The sequence below is a fragment of the Chiloscyllium plagiosum genome, unplaced genomic scaffold (genome assembly GCF_037043375.1).
Source record: "Chiloscyllium plagiosum isolate Xiang-an unplaced genomic scaffold, Cpla_swu_hap1 HiC_scaffold_25, whole genome shotgun sequence".
NCBI lineage: Eukaryota > Metazoa > Chordata > Chondrichthyes > Orectolobiformes > Hemiscylliidae > Chiloscyllium > Chiloscyllium plagiosum.
Window position 1 is genome coordinate 60,656,831 of NW_028270163.1, and position 15,706 is coordinate 60,672,536.

General features: G+C 44.3%; 1 protein-coding gene across 3 annotated transcripts in view; it reads right to left on the reverse strand.

Moving 5' to 3' along the window:
* LOC122562322 (monocyte to macrophage differentiation factor-like) overlaps positions 1 to 15,706 on the reverse strand; it is a 79,733-nt gene that overhangs the window by 25,631 nt on the left and 38,396 nt on the right. For 2 of the 3 annotated variants that reach the window (XM_088000784.1, XM_043715191.2), the window contains exons 1-3: positions 9,320 to 9,503; positions 8,941 to 9,022; positions 3,683 to 3,843 (exon numbers count right to left, since the gene is read on the reverse strand). In XM_088000784.1, coding sequence (XP_087856910.1) covers positions 3,683 to 3,843; positions 8,941 to 9,022; positions 9,320 to 9,381 — 305 coding nt within the window. In that variant the 5' untranslated portion in view covers positions 9,382 to 9,503. Of the gene's footprint in view, positions 1 to 3,682; positions 3,844 to 8,940; positions 9,023 to 9,319; positions 9,504 to 15,706 lie in introns of those variants that run through there. The other variant, XM_043715192.2, reaches the window with a different exon arrangement.

The window sequence follows — 15,706 nt, forward strand, 5'->3', positions numbered from 1 at the left end:
ACCCATTACAACAACCCCACTACGTCCACACTTTTCCAAAATCTGCCGACCTATGCTTTCTTCCATCTCCCTTCTGCTATTGGGTGGGCCTGTAGTAAACCCCTAAAGAACTGCTCCCTTGCTGTTCCTAATTTCCACCCATACTGACTCGGTAGGCAGATCTTCCTCGACAATGGAAGCTTCTGTAGCTGTGATACCCTCTCTGATTAGTAGTGCTACGCCCCCTCCTCTTTTCCCCCCTCCCTATTCTTTTTAAATGTTCTAAACCCTGGAAGATCCAGCAACTATTCCTGCCCCTGAGAAACCCATGTCTCTGTTATGGCCACAACATCATAGCACCAGGTACTGATCCATGCTCTAAGTTCATCACTTTTATCCCTGATACTCCTTGCGTTAAAGCAAACACACTTTAACTGATACCTTGGTTCCTTGCCAGGAAAATCCTTCCCACTAGCTGGTTTACCTCTTGCTATTGCCTCATCTGCATCAACTCTCACCTCCAGTATACAGCTCAGGTTCCCACCCCCCTGGCATACTTGTTTAAACCCTCTCGAACTACTCGAGCAAACCTTCCACCCAGGACATTGGTCCCTTTCCAGTTCAGATGCAACCCGTCCTTCTTGTACAGGTCCCACCTTCCCCAGAAGGCATCCCAATTATCTACATATATGAAGCCCTCCCTCCTACACCAGCTGCGCAGCCACATGTTAAGCTGTGCCCGCTCCCTGTTCCTCGCCTCGCTATCTCGTGGCACCGGTAGTAAACTAGAGAACACTACTCTGTTCGTTCTGCTTTGCAGCTTCCATCCTAACTCCCTGAAATCACTTTTTATATCCTCAATTCTTTTCCTGGCTATATCATTAGTGCCAATATGTAACACGATTTCTGGCTGTTCGCCCTCCCCTTTTAGAACCTTATACACCCGATCGGAGACGTCCCGGACCCTGGCACCAGGGAGGCAACAAACCTCCCGGGAATCCCGATCCTGACCACAAAATCTCCTGCCGATTCCCCTAACTATCGAGTCCCCTACCACAAGTACTTTTCTATTCTGCCCCCTTCCCTTCTTTGCCACAGTGTCAGGCTCAGTGCCAGAGAACTAACCGTTATGGCTTTCCTCTGGTAGGTCATCCCCCCCCAGCAGTATCCAAAACGGTATACTTATTGCTGAGGGGAATGTCCACAGGGGATCTCTGCACTGTCTGACTGTCCCCTTTCCTCCCCCTAACTGTAACCCATCTATCCTTGTCCTGAGCCTTAGGAGTGACCAACTCCCGGTAACTCCTCTCAATTACCCCCTCAGCCTCCCAAATGATCCGTAGTTCATCCAGCTCCAGCTCCAATTCCCTAACACGGTTTTCAAGGAGCTGGAGTTGGGTGCACTTCCCGCAGATGTAGCCAGCGGAGAGTGTGCCATGTCTCCCACCTGCCACATTCTGCAGGAGGAGCAAGCAACTGCCCCAGCATCCATTACCGACTTATCTGAACACTCACACAGTACTAAAGTAGGAAGCTTAGTTTAAGTTGCTATAAAATTAATAACAAACTTATATTCAATAGAGGAAGTTTAGAATGAACCTTACCTTATTAACTAGGTTAGAGGAGGGGGGCGGGTGGGGGACACTACAGTTGTAGAGTCTCGGGTTTAGCCACCTTGCTGATATATGTGGTCATTGCTTTCCTTCCCGGCTGCCCCTCTGATCCTCGTCACTTCCTCAATCACGAGGGGCATGGATAGGGTAAATAGACAAGGTCATTTCCCTAGGGTGGGGGAGTCCAGAACTAGAGGGCATAGGTTTAGGATGAGAGGGGAAAGATATAAAAGGGACCTAAGTGGGAATTTTTCCACACAGATTTGATGGAATTCAAATTTCACCATCTGTCAGTGTGGGATTCAAACCCACGCCCTCATCACACTGCTGCATCGTACTGCTTCAGTATCCGATCAGGTGAGGACTGAGGTTCAAGAGTGCCTCATAATAATCCAGCAAGTTTGGTTAGTATGTTGCTTCCAGCTTGGGCCATTACTGTTCTTTTCTTCAGATGTCCTCAAGGAACAAAATCCTATCTCGAGTCACTCCCAATTATGTTGGGCTGGGAATATACTTTAGGCTCTGACAATTCACATAGATAGCTTGTTCTCTTTTTGGCATTGGCATTCTGGAAATGGAATACACTGGATATGGTTTTAGCGTCTTATGTTAAATTCCTTTATGTCCTACAGCAATCTGTAACACCATTGTTAAAGATCTGATTCAGACTGCACAAAATATAAAAAGACTAGCATAATAGATGGCATCAGCATAGATGACCTCGTGGGGTGTGGCTGTTGACAGGTCATTAGTATCAATGTTAAAGGAAGTTGGGGTGAACAGAGTCCAGAGTAGTCCATTGGTCAATATTCTCAATGCTTAATTCAAGATGGACTCTACCTTATCTGCTGTGAAGGATTGTTTCAATAACCCTGGATAGCTTTAGGAACAGGCCAGTGTGCCACATTGCATTGCAGGCAACTGAGAGGTTCAACAGCACTCTGCCTATCTTTAGGCCCTGCTTTATTCCTGTCATGTGTGGATACATACATTGCTGTTGACAGTCAAGTTAAAGAATTTGCTAAACTGCTTGAGGCAGAAGGGTAGCTGGCTCACTTGAACCCCTCTATGTTTGCTCACACGCCTAAGATGTCTCAGATGTACAGGGTCTTGGAGTCTTAATGGAACACCATGTGCATGGATCAGGAGACATGCCAGTTTGTGCAGGCTGTTGGACCTGGTTAAACCCTTCCATCAGAAGGAAGGGATTCTAACCCAGAGTGATGCAGACAGCAAATTGTTGCACGTGCTGGACCAGTGTAGCACCACGTTGCCGGGTTTTAACTGATACTTCAGCCATGAATGTTGTAGCATTAACCTTGGATCCTTTACTCCAAATTAAAGAATGATGTCTTTTTCTTCTGGGGCAGGGAGGCAAGGTACATTAATTTTAACTGACCACCCAAATCTGTTATAAAAATGTGAAGGAGGATCAAAGCCCTTTCTATGCTGATCTAGTAAATGCCAGTCTACAGGGTAACGGGGCACTTCCAATTTATCTCCAAACCCCAGTTTAGAAAAGGTGAAATTAAACAAATTCCCCTTACTGACCACTCCCAGCGACTCCTTGGTGGGTGAATATTAGTCGAGGACAGGATCAGGCTCAGTTGTCATAATATCTTCAAGCCTTAGTGGGCGGCACGGTGGCACAGTGGTTAGCACTGTTGCCTCACAGCGCCAGAGATCCAGGTTCAATTCCAGCCTCAGGCGACTGACTGTGTGGAGTTTGCACATTCTCCCCGTGTCTGCGTGGGTTTCCTCCGGGTGCTCCGGTTTCCTCCCACAATCCAAAAAATGTGCAGGTTAGGCAAATTGGCCATGCTAAATTGCCCCTAGTGTTAGGTGAAGGGGTAAATGTAGGGGGATGGGTCTGGGTGGGTTATGCTTCAGCGGGTCGGTGTGGACTTGTTGGGCCGAAGGGCCTGTTTCCACACTAAGTAATCTAATCTGTAAATAATCTCATCTAATCTAATCTTTTGACATGTTGGTTGTCAGAGCTCAGGTATTGCAGCATTCTGTTAATGAAACTTCCACCCCATGCAAAAGCCAACCCTGTAAGAGAACGTTGGAAAAACACTACTCCCTATTACCTTAAGTGACTCTTCTTCCATGTGATGATGTGGAATACTGTTGAAATGATGAACAGTGCACACAGACCCACACCATACATCCACGCTGTGATCTTCTTCCATCGGTCATCCGACAGTCGATGAAGTAATGTGCTGCCGACAATTGCTGGAAAAATGAGGAACTGAAGACAAAACGAAACTTTAATTCAGTGGCTCTAGCTTTTCCAACATTTGAAGACTTTATTGCCCCTCTCTTAAGGGTCCCTGCTCTAGGAACCTGTGGCAGATATGCACACACCTCTCGACTCCTGCTGTTCCCAATACTTTAGAGATAGGAAACTACAATAGGAACTCACCAAAAATCCAAAACTTGACTGCATTACAGAAAGTTAGAGGAACTGTGTGGCATAGCACTGTGCAGATAAGCTAATGGGTTGCACAACCAAGAACTGCACAAAGGTGATACATGGCAGCTCCACACAATGAGCATCTAAATGGAGAGGCAGGAGAGAAACATCCAGACACAGCCAATGACAATAAAATGTGTCCAACTCATTTCCTGCACATTCTTTCCTTATCCCTTCTACAATTTTGACAGGGTGCCCCTCATCCTAAATGTCCTTGCTACCAGCTTCCATATACAAAGGATCATTCTTTCCATTTCCTCATCTGCAATATGATATCACCAAACACATGTTGCTCTCTCCTCCCCATCAGCAATCCAAAGGGACGATTCCCTACCACCTTGGCCCACTGTTCTACCACTCCAACACCTCATCCCCCTCCGAAGACACCTTCCCTTACAACTAAGGGAACTATAACATTCGCCCTTTTACTTACTCACTCCTTACTGCCCAAGGCTCCAAACATTCCTTCCAGGTGAAACAGCAATTCACATAGACTTCTTTTAATCCATAATTTCCACTGCTCTCAATCTAATCTCCCTCATTCTGGGAGACCAAATGCAGAACACCTCCACTCAGTCTGCAAGCGCGTCCCTAACTTTCTGGTCACTTGCCATTCTGATACACCGCTTCCTCTCTCATTCACATTTCTGTTCTTGGTCTAATATATGTTCGTGAAGGCCAACAGTGATAGCCCCAGAATGTCATAATTTCACAATTTTATAGATTTCCATCAAGTTTTCCCTCAGCCTCCACTGCTCCAGAGAAAGCAGCCCTAGTTTTTCTAGCTTCTCCTTATAGCTCAGGAGATCCAGGCAGCATGTCGGTAAACCTCTTCTCCAAACCCACCACATCTTTCCTGTAATGTGGAAATCTAACCAAAACCTTAAAGCTGCAACATGACATCCTGACTCTTGTACTTAACTAACATAGGCAAGCATGCCATGCACCTTTTGTAACACCCTTTTGCGTGGCTACTTTCAGAAAGTTATGGACTTGAACCCCAATATTCCCCTCTACATTAGTGCTGTTCGGGGTCCTGTCATTAACTGTATACATGTATTTGACAGTTGGTAAGGGTAGGGCAGTGAATGTTGATTATACAGACTTTAAAGCATTTGGAAAGGGCCTTTATGGTTGGCTGGTCCAGATGATTAAGTCACATAGCGTCCATGGTGAGGTGGAACTTGGATACAAAAATTGGCTTGGTCGTAGAAGACAGAAGATAGATATGGAGGGGTGTTTTTCTGGAGATCTGTGCTCAGTGACAGGGATCAGTGCTGGTACTTCTGTTGTTTTTAATACATATGTATCAATGATTGGGCTGCAAATGTAGATGGTCTGATTAATAGGCATTACGAAACAGTGGAATTGTGGATAGTGAGAAAGGATACAGCAGGATATAGATCAGCTAGATAGTTGGATGAAAAATGGCAGATGGAGTTTAATCTGGACAAGTGTGAGGTGATGCATTTTAGGAGGTAAAATGCAAGGGAAAAGTATACAGTAAATGGCAGGATCTTTAGGAGCATTGAAGCATAGAGTGATCTTGGGTGTAAGTTCATAGATCCGTGAAAGTGGTAACACAAGTGGCTAAGGTGGGAAAGGCAGCACATGGCATGCCTGCCTTCATCGGTCAGGGCACTGAGAATAAGAGTCGACAAGTCAAATTGCAGCTGTATAAAATTTTAGTTAGGCCACATTTGGGGTATTGTGCGCAGTTCTACTTGCCACACTATAGCAAGGACTTTTATTTTTAGATTCCCTACAGTGTGGAAACAGGCCCTTTGGCCCAACCAGTCCACACCGACCCTCCGAAGAGTAACCCACCCAGACCTATTTCCCTCGATTGATGCACCTAACACTACGGATAATTTAGCATGGCCAATTCACCTGACCTGTACATCTTTGGATAGTGGGAGGAAACCTGAGCACCCAGAGGAAACCCACGCAGACACGGGGAGAATGTGCAAACTCCACACAGACAGTTGCCCAAGGCTGGCATTGAACCTGGGACCCTGGTGCTGTAAGGTAGCAGTGCTAACCACTGAGCCAGCTTTAGAGGCAGTGCCTGGATATTGCCTGGATTGGAGTGTGTTAGCTATAAGGAGAGGTTGAACAAACTTGGATTGTTTTCACTAGAGTATTGGAGGCTGAGGAGGCAACCTGATAGATGTATATAAAATGAGAGACATGGATAGGGTGGATAGGTAGAGTCTTTTTCCTAGGGCGGAAATGTCAAATACTAGGGGGCATATGTTTAAGGTGAGGAAGAAGGTTTAAAGGAGATGTGTGAAGTAAGGCTTTTTTCTTTATAGAGAGGATGACAGATGCCTGGAATACACTGCCATGGGAGTGGTAGAATCAGATACGATAGCAACATTTAAGAAGCTTTTAGCCAGACACATGAACAGGGAGGGAAGGGAGGGATTTAAACCATATGCAAGCATTGGGATTAATTTAGAATGACATCATGGACAGCACAGACATAATGGGCTATCCCATTCCTCCCATAATGTGCTGTACTGTTCCACGTTCTGCAATCACATTATGGGAGGGATGGGATAGCTCTGGAGAGATTGCAGAGGACATTTCTCAAATGTTGCTTGGACTGAAGAATGGCTGGAGAGTTCCAGTTACGAGTGGAAATTGGGCAAACTGGGATTGTTTTCCTATCAGTAGAGGAGATTGAGATGTATAAAATTATGAGGGACATAAGATAGAATGGACAGGAAGAAACATTTCACTTTGATGGAGGGATTTTGTACACTACATTGGTTTTGCTCATGCTGGTATTGGGTCCTTCGTTCTGGTGAGTTGTTGTCTGAGAGTGGCTGTTGGTTTTTGTGCTGTTATGAGTCCTAGTGGTCGCAGTAGTCTGGCTGTCAGTTCGGAAATGTTCTTGATGTATGGTAGTGTGGCTAGTCCTTTGGGTTGCGGCATGTCCTCATTCCGTTGTCTTTCCCTTAGGCATCTGTTGATGAAATTGTGCGGCTATCCGTTTTTTGCAAATACATTGTAGAGGTGTTCTTCTTCCTCTTTTTGCAGTTCTGGTGTACTGCAGTGTGTTGTGGCCCTTTTGAACAGTGTCTTGATGCAACTTCTTTTGTGTGTGTTGGGGTGGTTGCTTTCGTAGTTCAGGACATGGTCTGTGTTTTTGGCCACTTTCAGACAACAACTCACCAGAATGAAGGACCCAATACCCAGCATGAGCAAAACCAATATAGTGTACAAAATCCCATGCAAGGACTGCACAAAACACTACATAGGACAAATAGGAGGACAGCTAACGATCCGCATCCATGAACACCAACTAGCCACGAAATGACACGACCAGCTATTCTTAGTAGCCACACATGCAGATGACAAGCAACATGAGTTCGACTGGGACAATACTACTATTGTTGGACAAGCCAAACAGAGAACAGCCAGGGAATTCCTAGCGGCATGGCACTCATCCACAGATGTGGGCGACACGGTGGTGTGGGTGGCACGGTGGTTAGCACTGCTGCCTAACAGCGCCAGAGACCCGGGTTCAATTCCCGACTCAGGCGACTGACTGTGTGGAGTTTGCACATTCTCCCCGTGTCTGCGTAGGTTTCCTCCGGGTGCTCCGGTTTCCTCCCACAGTCCAAAGATGTGCAGGTCAGGTGAATTGGCCGTGCTAAATTGCCTGTAGTGTTAGGTAAAGGGGTAAATGTAGGGGAATGGGCGGGTTGCGCTTCGGCGGGTTGGTGTGGACTTGTTGGGCCGAAGGGCCTATTTCCACACTGTAAGTGATCTAATCTCCAGATTCAATCAATAAGCACATCGATCTGGACCCAATATACCGACCACTGCAATGGACAGCTGGAACTGACAACCGGAAGCGGCAGAGACAAACCATTATAAATGCCGGAGGAAACATCACAGAAGTGTTTCACAGGAGGCTCCCAAGCACTGAGGATGTCACCTAGACAGGGGACGAAACGTCTGCAACACAAATTCCCAGCTCGGCGAACAGATCTGTTAAGCATCTATCATCTTTCAGTTCTGGTGAAAGGCCACTGGCCTGTCCCTCTCTCCACAGTACCTACCAGATTCATTAAACATTTCCATCAGCTGCTGTTCAGCTCAGATTCAGAGTTTGGGTAGCATCACAACACTGAACATTGTCCATCAAGCAGTGTCTGTAAAACTGAGACGGTGTCAGCCCGAATCCCTTTAATCTCCTTTAGTTTTCGTGACCACTATAAACTCACTGACAATAGCAAGGAATAGTAACTACTGACTTGCACTTCCAACAGTCTTCCTGTTTCCACATCACCAGCGGTTAGAACTTTTGGTTTGACTGTGGTTTAGTAATCATGCCTGGTATATACCAGCAATGAAATTATTTATTCCTTCCAATCAGGACAATATCCTGAGCAAAAACATAATCATCAGCCAAATTTAAAGACTCAAACATGGAGTCATACAGCATGGAAACAACCCTTTGGCCCAACTAGTCCATGCTGACCGAGTTCACATACTAAACTAGTCCCCCTTGCCTGTGTTGGCCCATGTTACTCCGAACCTTTCCTATTGGCTTGTTGAGTTACTTTTGACTGTAGAGCATTAGGTACATTATCCAAAGCACCAGTAAGTCAGCAATTTGTAGGTTCAAGTCTCAGACCAGGCACGTAGGTAGGCTGAAACACCCCCAAGCACAGTTCTGATGTAGTACTGCAATATCAGACATGTTGTCTTTTGGGTGAAATATTAAACTGGGACTAGAACTGCATTTGGTGGCCTCAACAGAAAATGCTGGTGACTCCTTAGGTGCTGGTGCTTGTGTGATTCTCTCTATTCCCTCTCTACCGTGCCACATAAAAACGGATGAGTTGGAAAACTTACTGCATGTGTGTAACAGTTGGCAGCATGTTCATAGGCAGTGGGTTGGTATCGCGAATTAGCTGGAGGTCGGTTATTCATAAATCTGCAAAGAGAGCAAGAGTTTATTAATGCAATACGAAAACAGTCAAACAAACACTCAATTTTCAGGGGGAGCTTTGATTCAACTGAGCTTGAACTCAAACAAAATCTCCTCCTCCCCACAAAAAAAAACCCAAAACTGGAATAAAACTGTCCTGCACAGAAATTCCTTTCTCCATCATTGGGTACTGTCCCTAGATCTGTACTGAAACTACAGATCTAATGCACCAGTCAGAACTAGATACCTGAAATGATCAAATATCCCACTTAGACAAGTTAAGTTAATGGCTAGACATCTTACTTTGACAATCCATGTTTCCTCCCCATGACGATCTGTGTTGAAATCGTGTAGAACCACATCATAACAAAGCAACTGCTTTCTCTTCACCACAATATAACTCTTTTAAAGTGCAGAAACATTTAGTTGCAGGTCTTATTCCACTTCTGATTTAGCAGTTAAACTGCACTTCTATCCATTCAGCTGTTAAACCAGTAAAGCTAGTATGCAGCGTACTAGAATTAATATGACGACTTCCTGGTTCAATATCTATTTTTAAAAAAGGAAGTTAACTCCCAGTGAAGGTAAATCTAGACGATTATCACCACCCACAACCGTTCTTTTATTCACAGCTATTTTATGTTAAAACATATCTTTCAAATGTATTCGTGAATAAACTCTGCACGCAATGAGCCCAGAACTCCAATTAAAATCTAAATCTTATCCAAATATTGCAAGTCCTAACAATTTTTACTCTAACTTTACAAAATTTCAACAAATCAAACTGTTCTAGTCAGGTAACATTAGTAAAAATGTATAGATTATCTGGCCATTCCTTCTGCGCTGTTTGTGGGACCTTATTTTGAGAAAGTTGATTACTATATGTACCTGCATTGCAGAGACTCCACTTCAGAAGGTACTTTGGGATATTGTGAAAGGGAGTACATAAAAGCACATTTTGTTCTTAAACTAAGTTTTTTTTAAAAAAAGATAATCTTCTCCATCTTGTTCTAAACTAGTCAGCACCAAAGGGGATCTGTAGGATCAGAATGAGCTAAATCGTTAAAACTATGGGTATCTGTGCATGTCTAATTTAGTTGCTAAAACTTTATCCTTGTTTGTGTATAAAGCATAAACTTCCACAAAAAGTGTGGAACTCCACCTGAAATCTAATCAAGTGGTTTGGGGGATATACGTAGAAAATAAAGGATATTCAAAGCAGTTCAAGACAGTGTTCTGCCATCAAACTCACAAGGACAACTGGTGATAGGCAATAAAAGGTTAGCTCAGCTATGCCCACATCCTGTGAAAGAATATTTAACAAACAGAAGCAAGCTACAGTTTGTAATCCACACTTTACTGGTTTAACAGCTGAATGGATAGAAGTGCAGGTTAACTGCTAAATCAGAAGTGGAATAAGACCTGCAACTAAATGTTTCTGCACTTTTAAAAAAAAAGTTACAGTGGGGGTTTGGGTGGATTTTTGGATAAATTGCAAGGCTGATAGGTAGGTCTTGCCTACTTGTTTTTATGTTACTCATCAATGACCTTACTGAATAGAGGCAGTTTCACATTTGTATCAGTTTTTATGAAGTATTCTTTTACTACAGGGATTGCATGACTGTAGGAAGATGATAGCTGAAAATGTGTTGCTGGAAAAGCGCAGCAGGTCAGGCAGCATCCAAGGAGCAGGAGAATCGACGTTTCTGGCATGAGCCTTTCTTTGAATCTTTCGATTCGTCGATTCTCCTACTCCTTGGAGGCTGCCTGACCTGCTGTGCTTTTCCAGCAATACATTTTCAGCTCTGATCTCCAGCATCTGCAGTCCTCACTTTCTCCCTGTAGGAAGATGATGGCCATCTTAGGCAACAACTTATTCAAGCCCATTAAAGAAACAAGCCCAGGCGCACACAATGAACAGTGGGGTTGCCTGGATACCGACTCCACATGCCGAAGCTGGCAGTCACAAGACCAGCCTAATATCAAACACTGAAAATGTTTGTAAATAAATCTAACTGCCAGTGTTTTAGGTTCCACTGCATCAAGTCACTTCATGGAACTTTCAATTAAGTGAAATTCTTAAACTCAGTAAATTCCAGATTGGTCCAACAAGTAGTACAATGATTTAGTGGAGTCTCAATCATGGAATTCAAGTTCAAATTCAAAGTGCAAGAAGGTCTCCACATATATTCCCCGTTAAAGGGCGTTGCAAACAATTAGTCTTTTACAACAAAAAGGGAAAGTGGGAAGAGTGAGAGAAATTGAAATGGAGAAAGAAAACTGAGACGAGGTACATTTGAAATATTTGGAGAGAATTAGGAATCAGATAAATATTTTGCAGAAATTAAAAATACTCAAAATTTTGAGGTACTTAATTGCTTCAAGGTAATTTGAGGTAGACCTTAAAAATCTGAACAGGCTAGGCAAGCCATTTCATGCTATTGTGTTGGCTACGCAAGTGGGTTTTTCCCCCAGTATCAGGATGTTGTCAGTCTAAAAGGACATGCTGCCGACCACACAACTGAGAAGGCCATGTCTGAATTTCAATGTTGGCTCAATGCTAGGCACATAGACAGTTACTGAGAGATACTGTCGAATTGAGTCAAACAGCCTGCTCCTTCATTTGTTCATATTGTATGCAACCAGCCTATACATGCTAGGCCCAAAACAAAACATCCACCCATGCAATTGAGTAGGGTTGTTAAGCAAGATCTGGGTGCATTAGTAATCATAACATAACTAGAATGAACAGCCCTTCCCATGATCCAACCCAAGCTTTGGCTCCACTATGTGGATGACACCTTTGTCATCATAGAACAGAACAAATTAGAGGAAACCTACAATATCATTAACATTTTGGTGAAATTTGTGTCAGTAAAGGAGGAAGAGAACAACAACAGACTTCCCTTCTTAGATGTCACAGTGGAACGAACAGTCAATGGAGAACTGCTGACCAGCGTCGACAGGAAAGCAGCACACAGACCAGAAGATCAACTACAGGAGCAATCATCCCGACACCAACAAATGGAGCTGCACCGGGACATTATTTAAAAAGGCCACAACACACTGCAGCACCCAGGCACTAAGAGCAGCAGAAGAAAAATACCTATACAGCATATTCAAGAACAACGGGTACCAAAAGAACAAAGAAAGCTATAGTGTAGGAACAGGCCCCTCGGCCCTCCAAGCCTGTGCCGATCCAGATCCTCGATCTAAACCTATTTCCTATCGCCTATTTCCTAAGGATCTGTATCCCTCTGCTCCTTGCCCATTCATAGAACATAGAACAATACAGCACAGAACAGGCCCTTCGGCCCACGATGTTATGCCGAACATCTGTCCTAGCTTAAGCACCCATCCATGTACCTATCCAATTGCCGCTTAAAGGTCGCCAATGATTCTGACTCTGCCACTCCCACAGGCAGCGCATTCCATGCCCCCACCACTCTCTGGGTAAAGAACCTACCCCTGACATCCCCCCTATACCTTCCACCCTTCACCTTAAATTTATGTCCCCTTGTAACACTCTGTTGTACCTGGGGAAAAAGTCTCTGACTGTCCACTCTATCTATTCCTCTGATCATCTTATAAACCTCTATCAAGTCACCCCTCATCCTTCGCCGTTGCAATGAGAAAATGCCTAGCACTCTCAACCTATCCTCGTACGACCTATTCTCCATTCCAGGCAACATCCTGGTAAATCTTCTCTGCACCCTCTCCAAAGCTTCCACATCTTTCCTCAAGTGAGGCGACCAGAACTGCACACAGTACTCCAAATGTGGCCTTACCAAGGTCCTGTACAGCTGCAACATCACCTCACGACTCTTGAATTCAATCCCTCTGCTAATGAACACTAATACACCATAGGCCTTCTTACAAGCTCTATCCACCTGAGTGGCAACTTTCAAAGATCTATGAACATAGACCCCAAGATCCCTCTGCTCCTCCATCTTACTAAGAACCCTACCGTTAACCCTGTATTCCGCATTCTTACTTGTCCTTCCAAAGTGGACAACCTCACACTTGACAGGGTTGAACTCCATCTGCCACTCCTCAGCCCAGCTCTGCATCATATCGAAGTCTCTTTGCAGCCGACAACAGCCCTCCTCACTATCCACAACTCCACCAATCTTTGTATCATCTGCAAATTTACTGACCCACCCTTCGACTCCCTCTTCCAAGTCATTAATAAAAATTACAAACAGCAGAGGACCCAGAACTGATCTCTGCGGAACTCCACTTGGAACTGGGCTCCAGGCTGAATATTTACCATCTACCACCACTCTCTGACTTCGACCGGTTAGCCAGTTTTCTATCCAACTGGCCAAATTTCCCTCTATCCCATGCCTCCTGACTTTCCGCATAAGCCTACCATGGGGAACCTTATCAAATGCCTTACTAAAGTCCATGTACATTACATCTACTGCTCTACCCTCATCCACATGCTTGGTCACCTCCTCAAAGAATTCAATAAGACTTGTAAGGCAAGACCTACCCTTCACAAATCCATGCTGGCTGTCCCTAATCAAGCAGTGGCTTTCCAGATACTCATAAATCCAATCCCTCAGTACCCTTTCCATTACTTTGCCTACCATGTATCTGTCTAGATACATCCTCAATGACACTATTATGCCCAACTCTACCACCTCCACTGGAAGCGTGTTTTAGGCATCCACCAACCTCTGCGTAAAGAACTTTCCACGCATACCTCCCTTAAACATTTCCCCTCTCACTTTGAACTCGTGATCCCTAGTAATTGAGTCCCCCATCTGGGGAAAAAGCTTTTTGCTATTTACCTGGTCTACACACCTCATGATTTTGCAGACCTCAATCAGGTCCTCCCTCACCCTCCATCTTTCAAATGAAAATAACCCCAATTTACTCAACCTCTCTCCATAGCTAGCACCCTCCATACCAGGCAGCACCCGGTGAACCTCCTCTGCACCCTCTCCAATGCATCCACATTCTTTTGTTAATGTGGCGACCACAGCTGTTTGCAGTATGCTAAATGTGGCCAAACCAAAGTCTAATACAACTGGAACATGATCTGCCAACTCTTGCACTCAATACCCCGTTCGATGAAGGAAAGCATGCCATATGCCTTCTTGACCACTCTATTGACCTGCATTGCCACCTTAAGGGTACAGTGGACCTGAACATTCAGATCTCTCAGTACATCAATTTTCACCAGGGTTTCCCCATTTATTCTATAGTTCGCTCTTGAATTGGATCTTCTAAAATGCATCAGCTCACATTTGCCCGGATTGAACTCCATCTGCCTTTTCTCCACCCAACTCTCCAATCTGTCTCCAGAGGAACCTCAATAATCCAGCATTTGATTATCCAAATTTCAGATTATCCATACAAGATTGCAAGGTCCCAATGCTTGGCTAAGTTGTGTTATCCAGCATTTGATTATCCAAATACTTGATTATACGAACAAAATACTCTCCGCTCGTATCGTTCAGATAATCAAGGTTCCTCTGTATATTCTGCTGCATTTTTTGACAGTCCCATTCAGTGTCTGCTACTCCACCAATCTTAGTGTCACCTGCAAACTTGCTAATCAGACCACCTATACCTTCCTCCAGATCATTTATGCATATCACAACCAACAGTGGTCCCAGCACAGATATCTGTGGAACTCCGCTGGCCACAGGTCTCCATTTTGAGCAACTCCCTTCCACTACTCGTGTCTCCTGTTGCCCAGCCAGTTTTTTATCCATCTAGCTAGTACACCTGGACTACATGCGGCATCACTTTCTCTATCAGCCTACCATGGAGAACCTTATTAAATACCTTACTGAATCCATGCATATGATATCTACAGCCCATCCCTCACCAATCAACTTTGTCACTTCCTCAAAGAATTCTATTAAGTTGGTAAAACATGACCTTCCCTGCCAAAACCATGTTTCCAATCACTGATGAGCCCATTTTCTTCCAAAGGGGACAAAAGGGATAACACAAGCAATTCTCCAGTCCTGTGGAACCTCAACCATGTTCAAGGATGCTGCAAAGATATCTGTTAAGGCCCCAGCTATTATATCTCTCACTTCCCTCAGTAACCTAGGATAGATCCCATCCAGACTTGGGAACTTGTCTACTTTAATGCCTTTTAGAATACCTAACACTTCCTCCCTCCTTATGCTGACTTGATCTAGAGTAATCAAACGTGTATCCCTAACCTCAACATCTCTCATGTCCCTCTCCTTGGTGAATACCAATGCAAAGTACTCATTAAGAATCTCACCCATTTTCTTTGACTCCTTGCATAATTTTCCTCCTTTGTCCTTGAGTGGGCCAACCAACCCTTTCTCTAGTTACCCTCTTACTCCTTATATATGAATAAAAGGCTTTGGCATTTTCCTTAACCCAGTTTGCTAAAGATATCTCACGACCCCTTGTAGCCCTCTTAATTCCTCATTTCAGATTGGTCCTACTTTCCTGATATTCTTCCAAAGCTCCATCTGTTTTCAGACAACGAGACCTTACGAATGCTTCCTTTTCCCTCTTCGCTAGTCTCACAATTTCACATATCATCCATGGTTCCTAATCTTGCCATTTCTATCCCTCATTTCACAGGAACATTTCTCTCCTGCACTCAAATCAACTTCTCGTGAAAAGGTCTCAAATATCAAATGTGGATTTACCTTCAAACAGCTGCTCCCAATCAATGTTCCCCAGCTC